Source organism: Callorhinus ursinus, unplaced genomic scaffold (assembly GCF_003265705.2).
Source record: "Callorhinus ursinus isolate GAN/ISIS: 27379988/994484 unplaced genomic scaffold, GSC_fseal_2.0 scaffold55, whole genome shotgun sequence".
Classification (NCBI taxonomy): Eukaryota; Metazoa; Chordata; class Mammalia; order Carnivora; family Otariidae; genus Callorhinus; species Callorhinus ursinus.
The window spans coordinates 988,214-1,012,571 of NW_027397117.1; the positions used below are offsets into that span (position 1 = coordinate 988,214).

Genomic DNA, 24,358 nt, shown 5'->3' on the forward strand with positions numbered 1-24,358 from the left:
CCAGCATCCCAGGATTCTGATTCAAGATTCAAATCATCAGTGGTGGGCCTGGCTCTCAGGACTTTTCAAACGCTCCTGGGTAAGCCTGAGGTGAAGCTTGGGCGGAGAGCCACTGGACCAAGACCAGAAAGTCACCATTCCTGAGCAAGTGTGGCTGGGGTGTGTGTGAAACCATCACGGCTTGAGTGGGAACAAGTTCCTTGCTCAGCAGCTGCTCTGGGGGGAAGGAAGGAGCCAGGGGTGGGAAGGGGAGCCGTGGGACATAGCAAGGGAGAAGCCTGGGCCCATCCTGGGTTGGAGGCTTAGGGAAACAGATGTGCAGGGGACCCCAGGGGGACAGCTGAAGCACTGAGAAACAGTATGGAGGCAGGTTAAGAGCTAGGGGTGCTGGAACCAGCTCCTCCCATTAGCTGAGTGACCTCGAGCAAGAGATCCAGCGCCCCTGTGTGTGGGTCTTCTGTGGATTGGGACGGTGCCACCCCTGGTCTCTGAGCTGGATGAGAATGAACGCAGGTACTGAGCGTAAAACAGGCCCTGGCAAACAGCCACCCTTCTGCACAACTTAGCTATCGGTCCCGCTACAGTATGGGGAAGGGACATTTTCCCCGAACCTCTAAAGAAGAGGCATACAGACCCCAGCGCCGTAGGAATGAATGGATGTGCAGGTCAGAAACTGCCTGAACCCATCAACAGGGGCACGCACATATCCAGACAGCTTGGCAGGGGTTTTCAGACGCTCAACATCCTCCTTACCCCAGCCTTACCAGCGTGGGACGCTGGGATGCCTCCCAGGGGCACTGCGGTGCTCTTGGGATGTCTCTTTCCATTTCTTCCAGATGTAAGCTTCTTCTGGGCTCTGAACGAGGAAGGAAGCTCGCCCTCTGACAGTGCACACAGTGGGGGACCCTAAGCTGGCCTCCACACTGGCCTGGCCTCCTTCATCCCACATGGAGCTCCCACAGGCTCCGATCTCCACAAATCCTGCCCTAGAACCTAGAGTTGTTTTACTTGGTTTCTGGCAGCCCACTGGCCATTTGGGGCTGGGGCTATCCCAGCCTCGGCATGGCTGGTCTTCTTTGCAAATACTCCTTCAGTTCTGCCTTTGGCCTCCCTCTGATCTTCCTGACCTTGACAGGAGATCCTGTTTTTCCCCTATAAGAGCTCATCTGCCTTAGGAGGCCAGAAAGGGGGCAGGGGACCATTTCTCCTAGTTGTCCCAAAGCAGGACCCAGACCTCTAGCTTTCCGCGCCAGCATCCCTACCTGGAAGACAGTTCATGATGAGGCTTCCCCAGACTGGGGGTTGTTTACCTGCTTGAGGCAGGAAGGCCCTGTCCCTTTCCTTACCCCCTTGCTCTCTGGAGGGTGACTCGGTCTCCCGTGTATTGTTTTCTTTCCGGTGGAATTTTGCTTTTGAGGACTCAGTGTTCTGTGTTACTACTCCGCGGCTACCGCCACCACCAGGCCTCACATCCCGGTTTCCTCCTGTCCAGACAGTGCTGGCCGCCGGCCAGGACCTCGACCATTCGTGGTGAGGACAGGGGTTGAGGACAGCAAAGGGGGGAGCAGGAAGTGGGAAGCTGACCGTCCTCCTTGGTCAGGGCCTCAGGCCTCTTCTGTGGGGCCTGCAGTGTGTCCGCTGTGGGTGGGCGAGCCCTCCCCCCTGCAGTGGGCCGTGTGAGCCCAGGGAGCAAGCCTGGCAGGGGGGACACATGAGGAGGTTTCACACAGATGGGGACACACCTGCAGCCTGGGACTTCATAATCCCCAACTGGTTTCCCCTGAGATTTGGTGCAAGACACCCCCTGGCTCTAAGGGAGTCAAGGAGGCCTGCTAGGCAGGCCAAGGCTGAGGCCAGTCTCCAGTGGGGTCGCAGGGCAGGGGGTGGGGGTAGAGGTGATAGGCCAGACTGTCCAGCCTGTGCCAACTCCCCAGCCCATGGCACTTCCCGTGGGGTTGCACAAGGTCGGGAGAAGGGGCAGGTGTGGATGGGGGTGGTTCCTGCCTCCTCTTTGTTGCCCTAGATGCTGGCCCACACGGTGGCTCCAGGAAAAAGCCCAAGTCCGATTCCTGGGGTGTTAAATGCACCCCAAGTCAGCCTGCCCTGCCAGCCCCGGAGCCCTTGTCAGGTCTGAACTGCTTCACCTTGCCACCTCGGCTCCCCTCACCCCTGCAGCCCCAGCTCCTCCCCCTAGCACCCCCACCCCCAAGGCAGAGCTGTGATGTGAATAAGTTACTCACTCTGCCTGCATCAGACTTTACTCCCAGTCCTGCTATTTCCTGACACACTTGGTGGTGGGGGGGGGAGCACAGCAAGGCCACCTAGGCAAGGGACTCAGGAGGAGGGCATGGTATAATTCTGGGTCCTGGATGAGGAGAGACGGCAGGCACTGCCAGCCTTATGCACCTGCTTCAGAGCCAAGTTCTTAACACGGTGATCATACTTTCATCAGGCATCCACGGGAAGCCGGGTCCTCTCCTGCCAGTGCCAGGCATGGGCCAGAACCCTTGGTGGCCTTCCTTGCCCCAGTCGGGGTCTTGTCCAACCCTACCTGCTGAGCTCCTGGTTCCTTGCCTGAGGGCCCGACGAGCTGACCCCCCCTCTAGCACAGGAGTCCCAGTCTCCCCTTGGGAACCAAGGGGCTCAAGGGAGGACACACAGGAAGAAAAATGGAGAATACAAGTTTTTATTTTTATTCATTTATTTTCAAGTAGGTTCCATGCCCAGTGGAGCCCAATGCGGGGGGTTGAACTCATGACCCTGCGCTCAAGACCTGAGCTGAGGTCAAGAGTCGGACGCTTAACTCACTGAGCCACCCCAGGCGCCCCAGAAATGCACATTTTAAAGTCAGCTGAAACCTACAGGCCACTCTGTATGGACAGACACACTGGATCACTTCGCCCACGCCATCCTTTCAAATCCTAACGACACCATCACAAAACTGGCATCATCCTCCCCACTTTGCCGAAGAGAAAATGGAGGCTCAGAGGAACAAAGGAGGCTGCCCAGAGGCTCCTGCTAGTCCTCGGGCCACGTCTGCCTCTTCCTACACAAGGTATCTTGTTCTGAGCCATGGTGTCTGTCTTAGGGAGATGGAAGCTCTAGGAAGGAAGTGTGATAACCAGAGCCAAGACTGTCTGGTCACACCAATGACCATCAGAGAATTCTGTGTCGAGAGCAAGCACACTGCACCCATTCTCCCAGACCCAGCTGCAAATCCTGGGAAGGTGATGGGAAGGGTTGTGGGCCCTGGTATATCCAAGCACACCAGCAGCCCAAATGCCTTACTGCTCATCAAGGCAGCTGCTTACCGAGTAGCCCAGGGTGACTCAGAAGGAAAGACATGCAGAGAGAGCCTGCTTCCATATGGCAAGGAAGTGAGGGTGAGGAATGGTCAGTGACTCGAGAGGCCCCTGACTCTCCGGTGGCAAATTCCATCTGTGCTGTATCACACAGACTGCTCCATCCCTGGGACCCCTGCCACCCACAGGTCCCCCACTGACCCGGGGTCACTGTCTCTCTGGGCACTTGCTCAGTAAAACAGTGGTGTCCAGAGCCAAGAACCAGACTAGAACATCTATTTCAAGGAGCCAGAAGTCAGGTACAGAAAGAGCAGAGGCCTGCTCATCACTGGGAGGGCAAGACAGAGACAAGAAGCCTCAGCCAGAAGAGAAAAAATTGCTCCCTGGAGAGGAAAGCATGGAGAGACGGTGGGCGCGTTTTCTTCCCTTCCCCCCCCCCCATGCAGCTCTGTGCCCCCCGGGCCCACCCCATCCCTACGGACCTCCCTGCTTCTCCGCCAAGGCCATACTGCCTCTCTCCCTCATACCCCAGCACCAGTCCCTCTGCCTCTGGGGAGCCTCCCCCCTCAACCCCATTCAAGCCTGCACCTGACAGCCTGGCCCACAACTTGGCATAGAGACAGTTTTACATTTTAATCTAATGATCGCGTGCACATTAAATCTTCTGCTCCGGTAAATGTGCCTGTTCCTTCAGGGAGGGAGCAATGTTTATTTCTCTAAATCACACCGACGAGCATTCGTTGTCAATAAATATTTGGCCATCTTGGAGAAGCAGGAGTGACACAACAGCCAGGGTAAAATAAAACAAGATGTGTCCAGAGAAAGTTACAAAGGGAGTTTCAGGAATTCAGAGAACGAGGAACAAGTTCTGGTAAGGATGAAAGACGTGAATCAGAGCCGGACAATCCACATACATGAGTAAAGAGAAATGGAAGGTGGCCCTGGGGTGCCCCACAGGCCTGCACTGCCTCGTTCTGGCTGACACCAGCAGACTCTGTGGTCACAGCTACCCCAGAAATTGCACACCCCACCCTTCCCTGCTCATCAGACTTCCCCTTATGGCCACACTGGGCCCCTTTCGCTCCCTCTGCCTCTTTCCCCCAAGAGAGGAGGCTCATTCTTGCCTGGGGGGTGTAGGGGTTTTGGTGCTCATTGAACAGCGACATTATGAGAGAGCCCCCAAGGGGATACTGCCCCTCGGGCCCCCCAGGACAGAAATATCAGTGAGACATGGCGACAGCACAGTAAGCTCGCCAGGTAGAGACATGACAGTGAGACAGGGGAAGTTGTGTGCAAGGGGTGAAGCGTATGGGGGCTCAACAAGGGATCGGGGGCGTGGGTGGCAGAGAATGGGTCAGGAGGACCAGGAGGACTAGAAGAGTCGATCAAGCGCAGTCTGGTTTTTACCTTTTACTAAAACAAGCTCCCCTCCTTCCCAGTGTGTTCGGGGGATCAGGACAAGTGTCGAATGTCGGGGAGGTCTACGTGTGACTCCACAGCCCAGACAGCAAGATCTTCCTACGATCTAAAAATCTGCAAAATCAGCCAGGGGTTGCCCATCAGGCCGGGGGCGGAAGTGGGAAGATCTGGTCCGGAGCGGACAAGGGGGGCTGGCATTTGATGCCAACACTCACCCCAGGCCAAGGGAAGTGAACAAGAACATCTAACATCAAGAAGCTCGCATTGTATTAAGATTAAAAGCTCATGATCCTGGAGTCCCGGGATCGAGTCCTGCATCGGGCTCCCTGCTCAGCAGGGAGTCTGCTTCTCCCTCTGACCCTCTTCCCTCTCGTGCTTTCTATCTCTCATTCTCTCTCTCTCTGAAATAAATAAATAAAATCTTTAAAAAAAAATAAAAAAAAATAAAAGCTCGAGCCGTCTGGGTTTCTGTTCTGGCTCTGTCGCAACCAAGCGTGGCTGGCTGCCACGTCGCGAGAGCCTAGAACATGCCACGCGCTCACAGACAACATTCCATCGAATCCCGACAACCTCGAAAGATGGGGCTCATGCTCAACCACTCTATAAACTGTCATCTACATGCCTATCTACAAAGAAGAAAACCGAGGCATCCGAAGGTTAAGTTTTGCCTAAGGTCACATAACCAGCAAGGTTTCAGATCCGCGTGCCCGGGAGGGTCTGTCCACTGCAGTGACCGCTCTTCTCCCCCACCGGACGGCGCCGTGTGGCCTCACACACCTCATACCCCCTCTGTGGACCTCAGGGCCCGTGCCCGTGAATTTGGAGGACCGGACTAAATGGTTCTCAGCGCCCCCTGCTCTGAAACACTGGGATAGAACTGCAGAAAAGAAGCAGCCGCGGACAAGCAGGGCTGGGGCTAGGAGATGGGTTGGGGGCTTGCCCTTCTGCCTTCTTCAGTCTATAGGTTTATAAGAGTTTAAGAAAAGAAGGCCAGCAGTGGCTGGAGAAGGGAGAGGGGGTTGTGAAGGAGGAGGGGACATCGGGCATGACACCAGTGTGAGAAGGGACCCTGGACACGCCAAGGTGGCCCGTCTCTGTCGGGGTCCCAGGGGCATGATCTTAAGCAAGCAGAGGCCGGGAGACAGGGCACTCACCCCAGCTTCACTCCGGGGAGAGGGGCCGAGCCAGGCCAGCCCAAACACAGGCTATTTTTGGTGTTGTGTTGTTTGGAGAGCAACCAGGCCAGAAATAGTGCTGTGAGTTAGTAGGACCCTGTCTCGCTCCCACCCCCGGCTCTCCCAGTGAAATCACCGAGATCGGGGAGGCCGGCTCCAACATTCCAGGGAGCCTGTGTAACTGATAGGGGGCAGCGCTTTCCTCCCCACAGGAAGACTTGGAGCACAGCATTTGACTGTAAAAGGGCTTCTGCAAGAGGAGAAGCCAAGGAAAGGGGACTGAGTCAGGGAGAGCGGAAGAGAGAGAGAGGGAAAGTGGGAGAGATCTCCCCTGGCCGAGACTAGGGGCGGAAACCTGTTGACCAGGGGTTGAACAGGGAAGTCAAGAAGAGGGAGTCCCAGGGAGAGAAAGGGAAAGTGAAAAGGCCAGTGGGTGGTGGTGGTGTTGGGAAAGCAAAGAGGACTAGAGAGACGAGCAGGGCAGAGGGCAGCTGGAAGCCAGGAGGTGAAGGGTTTCGGGGAAGACCCGCTGCTCTGAGGCCAGAAGCGAACCAGGGCTGCTGGGGTCTGTGGGCGTGGGATGGGGGACAGTCACGTAAAGTGTGACTCTGGTCTAGTCACGAACCACCTGCTGGTGGACAGATAGCAATATCTTTCCCAATTGGCAGGAACTGAAACTTCCCCAGAAATCCACACTCTTATAACTCACCCTCTTATCTCTGACCCGCTGGGAATCAGAGATGGAGCAATTTCAAAAGCAGGGACTTTTCTCTTTCTGTCTGTTTGACCCCTTACAAAAGAGCTACCGCTTGAGCAAGGTGATTGGATCAAGGCTATTCACTCGGGGTTCAGGAAAAGGAGGGAAAGTGATGGCTCCTTGAGTCAGGATGGATTCTGAGAAGGGCGTCGCATGGAAGTCCATCCAGGGGCAGCGGGAGATCCGGCTGTACCGTGATGTGTGGAAGGTCTCCAGAGGGCAGACAGGGTGGAAGCAAGCCCTGACCACACAGAGGAGTGACAGGGACCACGGTCAAGTCTGGGTTTAGATCACCTAGCGGCCCTAGCTCTTTAGAAAAGTCAAGGGAAGAGTCAGAAACCCCAGCATGGGACCCAGTGACACTGGGCCTTGCCTCAGTTTCTAATTCACACCCACCAGATACCTGTGAGTTCCCTCCAGTTTAGAAAAAAGCCCTTTATTAAGTCGGCCCTTTGTGTTTCCAACGTAAATTGTGTCCCCACTCTCCCCAACAAGACACAGAGCTGCTCCCTTCCATACCTGGGAACAGAGTCTTTTCTGGAATGGTGTCAGGGTCATCCATCAGGTCCAGGAGCAGGGATGGAACCAGTCACTGCACTGGCAGGACCCAGGCTGTCCACAGAAAACAGCAGGGGCTTTTATGGCTAAGGCCTGGCGGGGTGAGGGACAATGGCTCCCAGTATGGCCAACAGAAGAAGGAAAGGAAGCTCAGCTCCAGCAGCTGCAGAGGATGGGCAGCGGGGTGCCTCCAGGGACCCCCTTTCAGCCACGTTCTCCACCCACTGCCCTGCTAGCTTGGGGCCTGGCTCTCCCAACCCTTCGTCCCCCTTGAGCCCCCAGGGGTGGAGGGCAGGGCACTGGGGGCGTTTCCGGGGGTAGGAGGTGGATTGAGGGCTGCACTTCTGTCTCCACTTGAGAGAGGTCGGGGGTAACCACCTCCTCATGCTTAACCACTCTCTCGGGGACTCCAAACCAGACCAGCAGAATAAAAGGACATAAACAAGAAGTTACATGGGAACGGTCCTGGACTGGAAAAGGGTGGGTGATCCTAACTTTCCGACTGAGGTTTGCTCCTCTTTTCCTACTGCCCCCTCCCCACCTGACTCCCAGAGACAACAGAGAAAACAAACGGAGGTGGAGACAGAGTACAAGTGGGAAAAGCCGGCCAGCTGTGGTTGCCCTTGGCATCTGCTTACTGAAAAATCCAAAACAAATATCCCGACGCTTCCACCCACTTAAACTTCCTGTGATTCTGCTACCGGCTGTCTCCATGGATACTCCCAGTCGAACCCCACCACCTACACCAAGCAAGACAGTGTGTGGGACCAGCAGGTCAAGGGCTTCATCTCCCCACCCAGCTACCCCCTCTGCCCACAACAGCCTGGGCACGTGGCCTGACCCCGTCGAGCCCCCAGATGCCCGAGTCCAGTCCCACACACCAACTCCCACCTCTCTAGGATCGTTGGATCTAGGATCACTCCTCCACCTCCAAGCCCAATGGCCTAGAGGCACACCCCACAAACCCGCCACAAATTGACTCTCTCCCTGGTGCTCCAGCCCTGCGGGTGTCTGCGTCTCGAGGAAAGGATAAAGTGTACTTCTCCCCAGTCTCCTAATTCCTTGCCAAGGCTTTACCCCGTTAACCCCTGGCTCCTTTCACCCTCCATCACCCCACCCAGCACACTCAAACCCCCTCCAGACACGGCTGTTGGCACACAAGAGAGCCCCAGAGGCACCGCGAGAGTCTGGACACGTGGGACAGTCAGCTGTGTATCATCAACGGGCTGGCAGGCCCTCGGCAGGGAAGAGGGAGAAACGGAAGGGAGTCCTCCGTGTGCTCATGTCCTAGACAGTCAAATCCCAGACAATCACATGGCACCCTCTGTGCCCTCTGGCCGCTGGGATGAGGCCAAGAGGAGGGAGGCGACCTGTTTCTCCAAAAGAAAAGGAAGAATGTAAACAGGGGAAGGTCATCACAAACACCGGGTATTTGGGCTGGCCCTGCCCGGGGTCAACGTGGCAGATCATCCCAAGAGAGAGGGACATGGGCAGAGGGCAGCAAGTCCAGGGAGGTCCTTGGGCCAAGGCAAGCAGGGTTTGCCCCGTTGTTCCTGACCCCTCTCACACACGTACACACACACAGCAGCACGCACGCACATGCCTCAGCCAGTGTGGCAGAGGGAGGTGCGGAGGGGGCCTGGCCGGACTTCCAGAGCCAGAAAGTGGGTGGGGCTGAGCCATGAGTTCATCTATTTCCTGCCCACAGCGGTATAAAGGGCGGTAGCCGGCTCCCGAGGAACACAGCTGCGTCTGGCTGCGGGGCCAAGAGCACTGTCAAGAGAGCCACACCCCCTCTGGGGCAGCAGAATCGCCACCATCAACAGCAGCAACAGGACAGACCTCTGTCACAAGGCACCTCTGAGAACTTCAGGTAAGAGAGAAAGAAAAGAAAAAACAACTCTCTGTCTCTTCCTCGGGTTAAGGCGAAGAACGCCCCTCCGCGAAAATGCCCTCCGTCCACGATCCCCGCTTTTCCTCTTTTCTCCCCCTGCTGGAGACCTGCAGACCTGAGGTGACAGAAGGTGGCCGGGGCCCCACCAACAACCCCACCACCCAGAAACAAGGGCCTGGATTCTCGGTCCTTCTGCATCAGGACACCCCGCCCTCCTCTGGAAAGGGGCTTTTCATGCTTGCTAATTGGAATGAATGAAGGGTTGTGAAAACATTAGAAGAGAATTAAAAGCATTATGCAAATCAAAGGCATTGGTCTAATTTAGCCTTTTGTTTCCCCCCCCCAACCCCGCCCAGGGGAGAGACACTGTAGGGTGCTGCCAGGGGTTTGGGAGAGTCCCACCGGTGGAACTGTGCTTAAGACTCCCTGGGGCTGAGATGGAGGGGGCAGGCTCAGAAACGGGGCCATCAGGGTTCCTTAAGGACTCTCGGCCCCGTGTTCACACATCACCCCACCCGCCCGTCTTCCAGAACTCTCCCCTCACCAGATCCTTTCTGCTTGCTCTAGGATGCGGATGTCTCCAGTCTTTGCCTGCCTAGCCCTGGGCCTGGCCCTCGTCTTTGGTGAAGCGTTGGCCTCCCACCCCCGCCAGACTGGGGCGGTGCAACTGGCTACAGACTTCGGAGTAAAGGTGTTTCAGCAGGTGGCACGGGCCTCCAAGGACCGCAACATGGTTTTCTCCCCCTATGGGGTGGCCTCAGTCCTGGCCATGTTGCAGCTGACAACAGCAGGAGAGACCCGGCAGCAGATCCAAGAGGCCATGAAGTTCCAGATTAATGGTGAGAGATGGGGCAGAGCTGGGGTCGGGCGCTCACCCCGTCTCCTCGGGACAGGGGCGTCACCAGCCAGAAGCAGGGGGAAAGCCAGTTCCTGCGCCACATCTCCCCAGCACACCCTGCGTCACTGGGCCCTGGGTCCGTCACCGGGGGTACAGGCCAGGGGACGTGGCGTAAAGCAGATGTGCCTTACCACTTATTAACTGCATGACCTTCCTGCCCCATGGACCTGTTTCCTCATCTGCAAAATGGGGACAATAGAATTATCTCCCACACAGAGCTGCTGTAGGAATTCAATTGAATTATGCAGGTGAAATGCTTCTCATCGCTATTATTCTGATAAGAAAAAAAATGTAGGGTTCAGAACTTAAAAGCAGAGAAAAATATTCTAACCCACAAAAGGGTCAGGACCTGAGATTTTTGAGGAAAAGAGGGAGATGCAGAAGAGATTAAGGTTTGGAAAGAAATGTCTCTCCAGAGACCCCCGGGGGAGCAGAAGAGCCCCATCCGGATGGGCAGGATTGGGCCTCCCACAGGGGAAGTTGGCCCAACTGGGGGTCCCTTGGCTCAACGTAAGCTGATGTGTCCTTTCTGTCCTGTCCGGGCACAGAGGAGGGCATGGCGCCTGCCCTCCGCCAGCTGTACAAGGAACTCATGGGGCCGTGGAACAAGGATGAGATCAGCACTGCCGATGCCATCTTCGTGCAGCGGGATCTGAAGCTGGTCCGAGGCTTCATGCCCCACTTCTTCAGCCTGTTCCAGACCACGGTCAAGCAGGTGGACTTCTCCGAGGTGGAGAGAGCCAGGTTCATCGTCAACGACTGGGTGAAGAGACACACAAAAGGTGAGCCGGCAGGGAGAGGAGGCTGGGCCCGAGGGCCTAGAGAGGAAAGGGATCTGGAAACAAATCTCCAGCATCCCAACCTCTCCCCAGCAGCGTGCTCTTCTCTGTAGACGGGTCAGGTGCTTTAAGAATCAGAGCATCTTTGTTTTCATAAGTAGGCCATCTCACGAACCACCTCTAAGGGCAGCCCTAAAAAGTGCTGTGAGTTGTCATAAGAATGGTTAGGACCACAAGAAGGATACACAGCTCTCAGACTCCAGCTTAGGGAGCAAAGTAAGGGAAGACTCACTCTCTGCGTCTGATCCTGGGCAGGATCCTAGGGCCAGAGTGTGTGCTGAGCGGGAAACCCTCCCGAGACTCCTGGGAAGATGGAACAGATTGAACACAGCTAGACTGGCTCACTTACGCCCCCAGTCTGCCTCCTGACCAGATCCCCTCAGAGACACACACATCCCGCCTGAGGACCGAAGGGAACCTGCTAAGAGGATTAAAGCCTATCTAGCCCCCTCACGGCTCACCTGGCTTTCTCATAGGCATGATTGGTAACTTACTGGGCAGAGGGGCCGTGGACCAGCTGACCCGCCTGATGCTGGTGAATGCCCTCTACTTCAATGGCCAGTGGAAGACACCCTTCCCCGAGTCGGGCACCCACCACCGCCTCTTCCACAAATCCGACGGCAGCACTGTCTCTGTGCCCATGATGGCTCAGACCAACAAGTTCAACTACAGTAAGTTCAAGGCCTCCTTCCAAAAGTCCCACCACTACTATACCTCATCCCCCTGGGCGGTTCCCTTCCCCGGGGGAGGAGAAAACCCCGAATGTAGCCCAGCTTTGCCAAAGACTGCCCAGGCAGGAGCTGTTGGGATAATGGGAGCAGCCGAAAGTAGCTTTAGCTCATGCGAGACAAAGCTGACATCCAGAAAGTCCCTCCAGCCTGCCTATGACCACGTGACCCCGGTCTCTGGTCCCTGAGTGTTTCTAGCGTGACTACAAGGGCGGGGTGGGGGAGGGTGGCTCACAAATCCTGCTGGGGGAAGGCCTGTGTGGAAGTTGAGCTGAAGGAGAGAAGACTCGGAATGAGTTAGTGGCTGGGTGTGGGGGAAAAGGGGGGAAGGCCAAGAAGGCCCAAAGGAGACAGAGTTACCAGAAGACACTGAATTGGCAGAAGAGAAGGGAAATGCGGATTAAAAAACTCTGACTGGGGGAGCCTCCAAAGCCCGGGTAGAAAGCTGGCTTCCAGACAGAGGAGATAGAACTCATTGAAAACCCAGTGCTGGGTGAGAACCAACAAGAGGAGTCATTTTCACTGTGCCAATCTGGTGTCTTCGCAGCCGAGTTTTCTACCCCTGACGGCCATTACTACGACATCCTGGAATTGCCCTACCACGGGGACACTCTCAGCATGTTCATTGCCGCTCCTTATGAGAAAGAGGTGCCTCTCTCTGCCCTCACCGACATCCTGGATGCCCAGCTCATCGGCCAGTGGAAAGGGAATATGACCAGGCACCTCCGCCTCCTGGTTCTGCCCAAGTAAGTCATCCTTCGCTCTCACCACCCTTGCCAATGCCCCAACCCCCTCTACCTGCCCCCTTCCCATCCCGCAGGGCTCCCTGGAAGGACCACCCCCTCATCGAGTTTCCCAAATGTGACATTTGCAGGGCAGGGACATGTGGGAAGCTGATGGGAAACACCCCAGCCTGGGTTTGATTAAGATCCCTCTCATCCTCCCTCCTCCTGTTTCCACTGGAGGGCGGCGGGGAATTTTTCTAGACCATGCCCCCACACTTACCACCCTCAGAATACCCGGCCAAAGCCAGCCAAAGGAAGAACCAGAGAAATGGTGGAGGTGGGGGGGGGGCGGATAAATCGGCCTTTGAAAGACCCTCTCCCACCGCCATCGGCTCAAATCAACGTCCAAACAATGGAGACAAAAGGAGCCTGAGCAGCTTCTTTCTAGCTGGCTTCCAACCAAGCAGATTTTAAAAATCCTTCTGCAGAAGCACAGAGGGTGGAGAAGGCTGAGGCTGGGTCATTCCAGAATTATAGGAAGCCTCCCACCACACTTACCCCAATTTCCAGATGCTTTAATGCCAGGCCTGGGGAAAGGGGAGGATTTAGCTGGGTCTCGTGCCCTTGCCCCTCCCTGGCCCCCAGCCCTAGAAAGTGAAACCCGAGGTAATGAGAGCCCCGAGGGGAAGCAGGGGGAGCCCAAAGCCTCTCTGCTGGAGTCCTCTTCAGAATTAGCTCTCAGAAACACAATCTGCAGACCAGGTTCCAGGGGGTGGGGAGATGGCAGGGAATGTTCATTTCTATTAGGCCTTACACACAGATTTGAAAAAAGGAGCCTCCCTCCACTTTCACATCTGTCCCCATCCTGTCGGGCCAGCCAGCCCGCCCGCCCAGGGAGGGGGTACGATGTCAGGGACTGGGGGAGAGGCCGCAAGGGGTGGCCTAAGCTTGAGTTGTTTCCCGCTCCTGTTCCCAGGTTCTCCCTGGAGAGCAAAGTCAACCTCCGGGGGCCCCTGGAGAGCTTGGGGATGACCGACATGTTTAGGCCAAACCAGGCGGACTTCTCGAGTCTTTCAGGTAGGAGGTTTTCCTTTCACTTTCTACCGCTGGTGGACTGTGGGGCCCCTAAGAGGACAGAGGAGTGTGTCCCTGAGAACCCCCAGGCGATCTACCCTCGGACCCACTTGTGTTTCAGATCAAGAGGGACTGTGTGTGTCACAGGCACTGCAAAAAGTGAAGATCCAGGTGAATGAGAGTGGCACGATGGCGTCCTCCTCTACAGGTGGGTCAGGTTCAGGTGAGGCCTGCTGGGTCTCAGCCCAGGGCTTCCAGGAGGGGCCCACATCCGGGATGGACCCCACGGCCCTGGTCTACCAGCCTCTCGCCTCTCCCCCCCTTCCCCCGGTGCAAAGGGCATCGCCCTGACCCCACCAGAGTTTCTCAACCTAGAAGGTGGGCCCACTTGGCCTGGGAGCCCAGTCCCTCACCCCGATGGCTCCAGAGGTCCCCTGAAGGTGAAAAGCACCCTCCCCCGCCCCCAAGGAAGCCTGGCTTCTCACGGTGGCTAGTCAGCTTAAGGAACTGGCTCACCAAGACGCTCTAAAAGGGCTCACTTTAGGTGAGCCGTGAGGAGCAGATAGATCTCTACGAAACTCCTGGTGGAAACCAGGCCTCCAAGGACTTCCCTAAACCGTTAAGGCTCATGGCCAGGAGAACAACCAAGCCTCCTAGTCACCCTGCAGGGCTGCCATCAGAAGGCTGGTGTCAGGGGATTCCTGATGATCAGTCCAGGCGCCAGTGCCCAGTCCCTCTGTTCTAGATCATTGTTCCTTCTCTCTTAGCCATCATCGTCTCAGCCCGAATGGCCCCCGAGGAGATCATCATGGACAGACCCTTCCTCTTTGTGGTGCGGCACAACCCCACAGGTGAGCCGGGGCCATGATGCTCCACTGCCCTCCCCCCACCCCGCCCCATTTTCTCACCTCAGGCACCAGTCTAGGCAGGTGTAGACGCCCCCTCCTACCCCAATAGGACTCCAGACAAAGAATCCATAGCTCTGCTCCACCTCTTCCATTCAGGGACGATGCTCTGTCACCAGCAGAGCACTGTGCCAGGACCCCAGCCCTAGCTTAGTCACAACAGCAGCTGGGACTCCAGACAGCTCACTCACGTTCTCACATCTCAGTTCATCCATAAACATGGGGCTGGGTGAGCTGTGCCCTTTCATCCCGTTCTCATCTCCCACGCTTCTTCCGTCCTCAGGAACGGTCCTTTTCATGGGCCAAGTGATGGAACCCTGACCGTGAGAAAAGCAGCCCTTATCTGGGACAGAACTGGAGATGTATCCGAGAAAGAAGGAACTCCAAAGGGGAAAATATATATATATTTTAATTAATTTTTCCGGAGGAAAAAAAAAAAGGTAAATCTTTCGAATCTGCCTCCCAGACCTCAGCCTCTGCCAGGAGTGGGGAAGAGGACCTTTCAGTAAAACTGTCTTGTGGAGCCCCCAGGAGAGACTCTGAAGCACAGCTGGGTCTCCACACCAGACTGTAAAACTCTGTACAACCCACCAGCACTGCTGCTTCTGCCCAGCGCTCTGCCCCTCCGGGTCTTCGGACCTGGACCCCGCTGAGACCCTGGCAGGATGGCACCCCAAGGCTTATGGGAGCTTTTGTGTGCTTGGTAGAAACGATTTGTGTTCCAGTCACGTTGCCGTCACTCTCACACTGTCTTCCACTGCTAAGGAGGCTGGCGGCGAGCCAAAGGCCAGTGGGAGAGGCGCCCTTTCAGCTCGAGGTCTGTGCTGCCCCAGCTCAGAGGTCACGCGGATGGGCGGCACCCCTGCCCACACCGTGCGGAGACCCGCCCTGGCCTGGCCGTCGCCCTCCCCAGAAACAGTGTGCATATGTTCTTTTGGAGTGTAGGTGACTTGTTTACTCATAGGAGCGGGTTTCTGCTTCCCACTAACTTTATTTTGCAGGAATGGAGGAACAAAAGTGAGATGTGTTGCCTGGCTCTTGGCTCTCAACTCCTGGTGGGGAGGATGGGATGCCAGGGGTGTGCTTCAGTATTTATTACACCCTTGTCCTTGTGTGCTTGTGAGAAAGAGGATGCTCAAGAAAAACGTATTATATGAACTTGCTTGTAATGTTCCCTGGTGGTCTGTGTCTTGCATCTCAGGAGTCTGGCCCCTTGACTAGCTGCCCCTCTGGGCGGCAAGTGTGGTGGGGCCCACACTGCCACCTTGTGGCTTCCCGAGCCCCTGGCTCCTCTCCCTTCCTGGCCCTTCCACTTGATGGCTAAGACCCCCGCCAAGATTATCCACCTTTAGGGACCAAAACGATGTGGTGGGTCAGAGAGATTACAGCGAGAACAGAGTGGTTTCAAAATTTTCCAATATATTTAGGAACAGGAGAGCAAGGGGCTGCACGACCTAGCAGGACAGAACTTTCCCCAATTACAGGGTGATTCACAGCCGCATTGGTGACTCACTTCGATGTGTCATTTCCGGCTGCTGTGTGCGAGCAGTGGACACGTGAGAGAGGGGGAGAGAGATTGAGAGAGAGAGGAGGATGAGAGAGACCATGAGCTCGGACTTAACTACCCTAGCTAGATAATCTTTCTGAAAACCAACGAGCTAGAGGGCATGGTATGAAGACCAATTTGTTGAAGAATTGCACATAGATGTCGAATGAATGAATGTAATCCAAATAGGACCCTGATAACCTCCCTCCCCCACCCCCGTGCTCTTCAGTGAAAAATCTTTGTTCTTTGTTTGTTTGTTTCTCATAATGCACTGGACATAGCTACACACAGTACCCATAAGGATACCCAAATGTGGGGTCCAACATTCTTGAAGTTGTGTTGAATCATATGGTTTTTCACTTTTGATATATAAACGAGTAAAATATTTTTTAAAAATAATAAAATAAATTAATTAAAATATTCCCAAAGAGTCTCTGTCTTTACTTTCCACATTTCACACAGTACAAAATCAGAATTCCATCAGTCCATAGACTTCTCCAGTAAAGGGGATATTTACGCCCACAAGCCCAAGGCACGAAGACTTGCCCCGGGCAAGTCCCTGGGGCTGACCATGGGGCCTCTGCAAGAAGGCCCATGGGACATGTTGTTCAGGGCGAAATTCTCCCCCTGGGTGTTACCCTAAAAAAGGAAAGGGGGTCCCCCAAACACCTTCCACCTACCCTGACACCTGCTCATGCGCACTGTCCCTGTGGGTTCCCATCTCTGTTCATGCCATTGCCTTCCCTGTCAAATGCCTCCATCCCTGCGCCTACCCCACTCCCCACTTCTCAAAATCCAGACCAAGTCCGGCTCCTCAACCTGGCGTTCCCCATGGGTCCAGTCCACACCATCACTCTCTACTTGGCATTTAACAAGATTTCTTTTTCCAGGTGTGTAACAGTGCTCATATTCATGTGTGCTCTTTAACTTTGAGTGTGTGTTACCCTCACCATCCCCATGTACAGATCAGTTTCCTTTGAAAACAAGGCTCTTTTGTGATATAGACTCTCTTAATATCCTCCTGAAAACGACACCCTGGAAAGTCTTTTATTCTCTTCCTCTAGTCTCATGAAGGTTCTTGCCAGGGGACATACCTCCCCCAATTAGTTTCTGTTCATATCTTCAAAAAAATCATCTTTTAAACTGAAAAAAATACCAAGAACTAGCTGTCGAAACTATATGCTGTCCAGCTCCAGAACCCTAAAGATAGGACTGATAGATCCAGCCCCCTGGAAACCTAAGTCTTCTCTCTTTTTAATTTTTATTTCTTTTAAGGAATCTCTAAGCACAACGTGGGGCTCGAACTCATGAACTCATGATCAAGAGTGAGTTCAGACTGAGCCAGTCCCTAGTTCTTGTCTTAATAGGAACTAATTACCATCTGGGGGCTCTTGCAAAATGTTGACAGTTAATAGGTAGTGAGTTCTCCATCACTGGAAGTGTTTCAGGACAGCCAGGATGACCTCTTGGTGGCGATGCTTCTGCAGTCAGGGTATACTTTTTTAAAATGTATATTTTAATCTAAATTTAATTTTAAATGTCAGGTGACTTGTTTAAGCGATACCAAACATAAGCTTATAGTAAGATAGTTTGAAAGGTAAAAATGGGAACTTAATTGGTCCCCAGTTTCTTCAGTGTTCTTTTAGAACTTTGCTAAGCATTTATAAGCATATTTAAAATATTCTTCAGGGCGCCTGGGTGGCTCAGTTGGTTGGTTGACTGCCTTCGCCTCAGGTCATGATCCTGGAGTCCCGGGATCGAGTCCCCCATCGGGCTCCCTGCTCGGCAGGGAGTCTGCTTCTCCCTCTGACCCTCCCCCCTCCCATGCTCTCTCTCTCATTCTCTCTCTCTCAAATAAATAAAATCTTTAAAAAATAAAATAAAACATTCTTCACTTTCACACAAATAAGATCATTATACACACACACACACACACACACAGTGTTTGGCAACTTGCTTTATTTACCTAATGATACATCCTACACACCTGTCCCTCATTCTCTTTACCAGTTGCATGTATAGACGCACTATAATTCCTTAACCACTGTTGATGGATTTGGGTGGTTCCATGGCCTTTTTTTATGGCCTTTTTTTTTTTTAGATTTTTATTTATTTATTTGACAGAGAGAGATACAGCGAGAGATGGAACACAAGCAGGGGGAGTAGGAGAGGGAGAAGCAGGCTTCCTGCCAAGCAAGGAGCCCGATGCGGGGCTCAATCCCAGGACCCTGGGATCATGACCTGAGCCGAAGGCACGCGCTTAATGACTGAGCCACCCAGGCGCCCCTTTTATTGCCATTTTTGTTACCAACAAGGCTGAGATGGACATCTTTGCACATTCATCCCAGTACATGTGTGCTTGTGTGTCCATAGGGTAACTTCCTAGCAGCAGGACTAAGGATCTTTCAAGAACCTCTCAACCCTGCAGTCATGTGAGTCTGGTAATACAAACATTTTCAAAAGGCACAAAACAGTCAAAAGTGATCATTCTGCCTGGTTAGAATTTTACTTCTTCTCAAGCTTAAATAAGCCTTCACAACTTTCCTAAATAAGCCCACTGCTGTGAATAAAGATAGATTTTAGGCCTTGAACTAAAGGAACCTTCACATTATAATTTTCTCTAAATTGTGTTAGACTTCCTTGGAGCAAGTTTAGATTATGATGTAAATCCAGAAAGGGCGTTCATTCAACCTACTCACTCCCCAGTCATTCAACATTTGCTAAATTGTCATTCCTGTTTCCCTCTAGAGGGACAGTTAGAGACCTTCTTGGATGCCTCCAACGTGGTACACTAAGATGTTCAAAGGGGATGCGGTTGTTTGGCACCTTCTCCTTATGGATTCCTCTCTTTGGATTTGTCTTTTTTTTAGGCTTTCTCTTCTCCCCTAAGGGTCCATATAGTAAGAGGAACCCCAAAGCCCAATCAAACCTGAAAGGAAGGTCTCCTCTCTCCTTAGAAAGCCAATGGAATAACTGTACTGGAATTAAAATGTAAATTTTGGAAGGAAGGAAGGAAGGTGGAAGGGAAAGAAGGAAGGAAGATAGAAGGGAAGGGAAGGAAGGGAGGGAGGGAGAGGGTGGGAGGGAGGGAGATGGGGGTAAGGAAGGAAGGCCAGTATGCATAGCCCACTGAAGCTACCCTGAGCTTTTGAAAGATGATCTCAACCTCAGTGAATGCTCCTTCTTTCCTTTCCAATTCTCTGGCAAGCTCTGTGGGACCAAGATGGAACTAGAAACTTGTCACAGAACTAGAGAAAAGGGGCCAGAGAGGCCACTTGGCCTGCTTCTAGCTGGCTCAGACCAGGGATGCCCAAACTAGACGTGGCCTGATCCAGTTCACAAGATCACTGAGACTGGTAGCCAAAACTTCAGCTGGTACTAAAGTATTCCTCTTTCTGCAAGAATACCTCCTTCCTCTTGTACAGCTTTCCCTTTGGGCTTATAGTGGGGAGCTGGAGTCATGAAGGTAACGGTCCAAGAATTCAGGGATACAGGGACTCAGACAGATCTGTCCTCCTTACCCCTGAAAAGATGACCAATTCCATGAACTGGGTTAGCTGTTGAGGATTTACCCATCGGTGACAGATTTGCTTAGAAACTGAAAGAGTCTCAAAAAGCAGAGCAAGTTAGCCTGGTGCAACAGTGTACAGTTCAAAAAACCATCCATCCCCGCTGAGAAATCTCAGAAGAGAAGGGTTCATCAGAAGGCCTCACCCCCGCAGAGAGAGTTTGCTCCGGGAGGTGCCCTATTTAACTGTGCCCTCTGCTTTTCTCAGATATTTTGGGGACAGAGATGATGATGCGGCCTCACAGTACAAAGCCTGCCCAGCCCTGCCTGGCTTCGCCCTGGCCCGCCTCCTCCACCCCTCCAAATCTCTCTTCCTCCATCTCTTTAGAAATGAAAGGCCAACAAGATTTGCTTCCAGCCATCATTGCAGCACATTTCTTATAAACCTCACACAGTGGAATTATTTATCTGCCCACGTGTGGGCAATGAGTATGACTCATTCTGTAAATCCCTCCATGGTAAAAATATTCCATCAGAATGAAACTTGTCAAGGAGACACCATCTGTTTTCCAAGCCACTCTTTTTTTTAGGTGGTTCCTCAAGTAAGTTTTGTTGTACTAGTAGCAAATACTTATGTCGAGATGAGGAAACCAGGCAGAGAGGGGTTGAGAAACTTGTCATTATTATTATTATTATTATTATTATTATTATTATTATTACAGCCCAGATGCCTCTGTGCTCTTTGTTACACTGTGCCACCCCTCTCTGTGGCATTTGTGAATATAGGTCTCCCTGCCCCCACGTGCCAGGCACCAGCATGCCCTTATACCTCCGCCTTCAGCCTGCACACCTGCCTCCTACCACCACATAGCCTTTTCCTTTATTTCCTAGCCACCAGATGTCGCTTTGACTCCAGTAGAAAGCTCTTTTTGAAGCAAAGCAGCTGTAGCTTCTGCCAAAATCTGGCCAAGTTTGAGCCCCATACGATTTAACAAGTATTTATTTAAAAGCTTAACTTGATACTGGGTACTGTGAAGCCCTTTTAAAAAGCATAAGTGATCTTTCTTACTATCAAGTACCTAAGGAGAGTAGACGCCAAAAAGCTGAAATGCTACATGAGTCACTGCCCAAAGATGGTTGAAGGGAACACTGTCAAAATGATCGCCACGGTCTACACTAGAGTGTAAGGCTCATCAGGACTGGGCCCTTGATGGAAACTTACAGGATGGATAAGGTGGATTTGGGTCTGTGGGGCAGGCATGGTAGGGCATTTCAGAAAACAGTGTGGACAAAATGACAAAGGAACAATATTAGCAAGTCATGTTCAAGGCACATATCTGAGGAGAAGGTTGGTCTTTAGACTGCTGTCTCTCTCCTCTGATAACCCAGCCAGTCAACTCTCCCCCTCTTCGGAACACCCTCTCCTGATCTAGTCAGGCAAGTCTGGCTTACGTCGCTTGAATCAGCCATGCTTTCTTGTTATCCTTCATGTCCAGGATTATAGTCTGCAAGCCTACGAAAAGGTGGTGACATTTACCACAATGGGAAACCAAAAGATGGGATGGTTTCAGGGGAGGGCGGAGGAAGGTACCTCAGTGAAGCTTGAGATGACAATGGAATTTTCTTTTTTGAGAAAAGATTTTATTTACTTATTTGAGGGAGAAAGCAAGAGAGTGATCGAGAGAGCACAAGCAGGGGGAGCTGCAGAGGGACAGGGGGAAGCAGGCTTCCTGCTAGGCAGGGAGCCCGACATGGGGCTCGACCCAGGGCCCTGGGATCATGACCTGAACCGAAGACAGATGTTCAACCAACTGAGCCACCCAGGCACCCCAACAATGGAATTTTCAAATGGAGGATCCAGTGTACACTTATTCAACCAATGTTGGGTATCTGCTGCTGTATATCAGGAACGTGCTGGGCACGGCGGAAACAGCAAAAGAAGACAGTTTATCCTCTAGCAGAAATAATAGACATCGGACATGCTACCGCTATATACAAAATTACAATGTAGCATATTTTGGATTAGAAGACTTAAACATCTAGATTTGATAACCATGGTTACCAATCATAATTGATGCCAATCAGCAAGCACTATGATGGAAGATGCTGTGAAGAAACAAAAGATGAGAAAGATACCATCCTTGAAGGAGCTTCCAATCCAGCGGAAGAGACAAGGCAGCTTACATGTGCAGCCAGGGGACAATATGGCATGCTAACCAAAATTACCAGACTTCTTAGTTACCAGGAACAGAAACCAACTCTAGCTAAGGGAAGCATCAAAGGAAACTGGGGAGCTCAGGGAATTGCCAGGAGAGCCAGAGAACCAGAGGAAGGTCTCATACTAGAGATAGTGCCCCCATATCACACCGGTGCCCCCACCCGCACCTTCACCGGGCACAGGACACCGCCATTGGTGCGGCTGCACTGGCGCCCTAAATTTCGACCCTGTGACCCTCTGCCAGAGTCTTACCTCCCCTCCATCATCTCATTTCTTCCCGGACCAAAGCCGGGGCACATGTGCGGACTGGCCGAGTCCAGCCGACATGGCGATGCTGTGGTCCCAAAGAAGGCTGCAAAAGCGAATGTCAGGAAACTTCACATGCTTCACTGGGAGGTTGTTCCATCTCTCCCTAGATTCATAAGGTGGGATTCCTAAGCCCGAGGAAGTGGGGTTAGAGCCTGGGAGGTGAAAGACAATGGCAAACACCTACCACAGAAGGTATTCTAAGTGTCCAGACTGTTAGGAACAGTACATGGTAAGGTCGCAACTGCTCAGTTAAAAAACAAAAACAAAAACAAAAACAAAAAACAAAAAACAAAGATGGCTACAAATAACATCATTAGGGAACCATGGACTATTTAAAAGAATGTGCAAAAAATGGGTGCGGAGGCACCTGGGTGGCTCAGTTGGTTAAGCGTCCAACTCTTGATTTCGGCTCCAGTCATGATCTCAGGGTCATGGGATCGAGCCCCACACTAGGCTCTGCGCTTAGCACAGCGTCTGCTTGTTCCTCTCCCTCTGCTCCTCCCCCTGCTTGCTCTCTCTCTCTCTCTCAAATAAATAAAATCTTTTTAAAAAAATGGGTGCAGAGGGCATCACAAGAGGGAGAAACACAGAGCATAAACTCAGAGATGGAAGACTTCAGGCCACCGCTCCAACCACCGCAGGAACCACCGCCTACAGGCAGAAGAGGAAAGGCTTGGGGAGGTTTCAGCATGGTTTGCAGGGTGACAATACAAACGCCATCTGCACCTATGAAGGTGAATCTCCCCTCTAGCCCTCCTGACTTATCTTTGACTCTTCCTCCTTTTCCTTTACTTGGATGAATTCTCAACGTCAGTTGATGGGCCCATTACAGGCATCTCTCCCATTTGTCTCTCTCCATTTCATCTTTGTGCCTGGATTCCCAAAGATGATCCTCCAGCCTTCCATTTATCCTTTCAAATTGTCCCCCGTATTACTATAAGGTTAACTTTCTTAAAACCGTTCTCACCAAGTTATCCACCAGCTCAGGCGACCATAATGCCTCCCAACTGCCCACTGCATCAAATCTGAACTCCTCTGCAGGGACAAGCCAAATTGGATCACTAACTCAGAGATTCGCTACAATCGTCGTTTGCTAACAGTGAAGAGATCCACTCCACCGGCTTCAAACTAGTTTGAACCACCTGAAGTCTAGGACTCGGCATGAGCAAAATCCATATTTATAACAATTCTCTCATGAATCTTCTCTTTTCTTCAGTGAGGCATACCACTTTGAGACAAGGAATTCTAGAAAGTATCAGCTTTCCAAGGAGTGTAGGAGTTCACATCTCTAGAGCTTCCAGATTTCCACCCTCCGTTGCTCAGCTCTCTGCTTTACCTCTCTGCCTCACGGCTCATTACTTCCTTATCTACAACCTCCCCCCACCCCAGGAGCATCTTTCTTTTCATTCGTTTTTGCGTTCTGCCCCTCCTACACATCTCCTTTCCTTCTTTTCACTCCGTAATGATTTACCCTTCCTAACTCCAACAGCTGGCTTTATTGATCTTATTCTTGACCTAAAAAAAAAAAAATACCAAGATAGTTAAACCAACGTCTACGTCATTGGCAAGCTGAAGGTGTACACGGAGGAAAAAGGGGATTGACAAAGAGGAAAAAGAAAAAGTAGAAGAAAGAAGCTGAGAAAGGGAGAAAGTGAGCAGTGATATCGAGTGTTGACTGTGTTGGCCATGTACCGGATACTTTCTGTACATCCTCAAAACAACCCTGCAAGGCAGGTATGCTCATCCTCAGTTTTACAATAAGGAAACTGAGGGCTAAATGACTCACCCGAAGCCACACATCTAGTAAGGGTCAGAGACGAGACCCTATCCCAGGTAGATTAGGCCCCCTATCTTGCAACGACAGCATATTACTTCCATATCCAAGAGTAAGAAAAAAAGAACATAAAATGAAGATGGGTGGAGCCTTACCAACAATCGCTCCAAGTGTTATTCAAAAATAATAACATCATTTTCAACATGACAAAACGGAAGATTTTCTCTTATCCCAACGTGCCAATTGCGTCACTTAACCGCGAGGAAACACACAGGCACAGGCGCGCATGCTCACACACGCACGCGGTGGTTGGAAAAGCCCGTATTCTAATTCACAGCCTCCTCTTTACACTTGTGTCCAGGTTACATCTGTCCCTTTTCAGTTTCGACCCGTGCTACCCTTTTAAGATGCTCTTTATTTCTTCCCTTTTCACCTTCATTCATGCACCTCCCCCTTTTCTTCACATCACTTTCATATCAGCTCCTCCTTTTCTCTTTTATTTCATATCTCCCTCATTACCTACACATTTCCCTTACTTCTGGCGGGTGCCGCATCTAGCAGGTTCTCAGTACATATCTATTTTGGGCTCCATACTTATCTCATGTCAGCCCCCCCCCCCCCCAACGCTTTGTCTAGTCTTTCTCAAGTCCTCAAGTCAGGACTCCTTCCCCACATCCAGTTCCCACCCTGCGCCCTCTCCCTCGCCCCCGCCCCTCCATCAGTCCTCCC

At 52.4% G+C, this 24,358-nt stretch overlaps 1 protein-coding gene across 1 annotated transcript; it reads left to right on the forward strand.

The window, feature by feature from the left end:
* Positions 1 to 8,924: 8,924 nt before the first annotated feature.
* Positions 8,925 to 14,957, forward strand: SERPINE1 (serpin family E member 1). The gene is made up of 9 exons (XM_025864747.2): positions 8,925 to 9,084; positions 9,673 to 9,944; positions 10,552 to 10,785; positions 11,319 to 11,513; positions 12,118 to 12,316; positions 13,272 to 13,372; positions 13,491 to 13,577; positions 14,137 to 14,220; positions 14,558 to 14,957. The coding sequence occupies exons 2-9, from the start codon at positions 9,674 to 9,676 to the stop codon at positions 14,593 to 14,595; spliced, it is 1,209 nt and encodes a 402-aa protein (XP_025720532.1). The 5' UTR covers positions 8,925 to 9,084; position 9,673; the 3' UTR covers positions 14,596 to 14,957.
* The last annotated feature ends 9,401 nt before the right edge of the window (positions 14,958 to 24,358 follow it).

What these genes read in the sequence shown, in the direction of transcription:
- SERPINE1 (XM_025864747.2), top strand. Translation starts at nt 9,674, where the DNA reads ATGCGGATGTCTCCAGTCTTTGCCTGCCTAGCCCTGGGCCTGGCCCTC. An exon ending in GGTGAAGAGACACACAAAAG is followed by an intron (nt 10,786 to 11,318) that starts GTGAGCCGGCAG and finishes GCTTTCTCATAG; the next exon opens with GCATGATTGGTAACTTACTG. An exon ending in GGACTTCTCGAGTCTTTCAG is followed by an intron (nt 13,373 to 13,490) that starts GTAGGAGGTTTT and finishes CTTGTGTTTCAG; the next exon opens with ATCAAGAGGGACTGTGTGTG.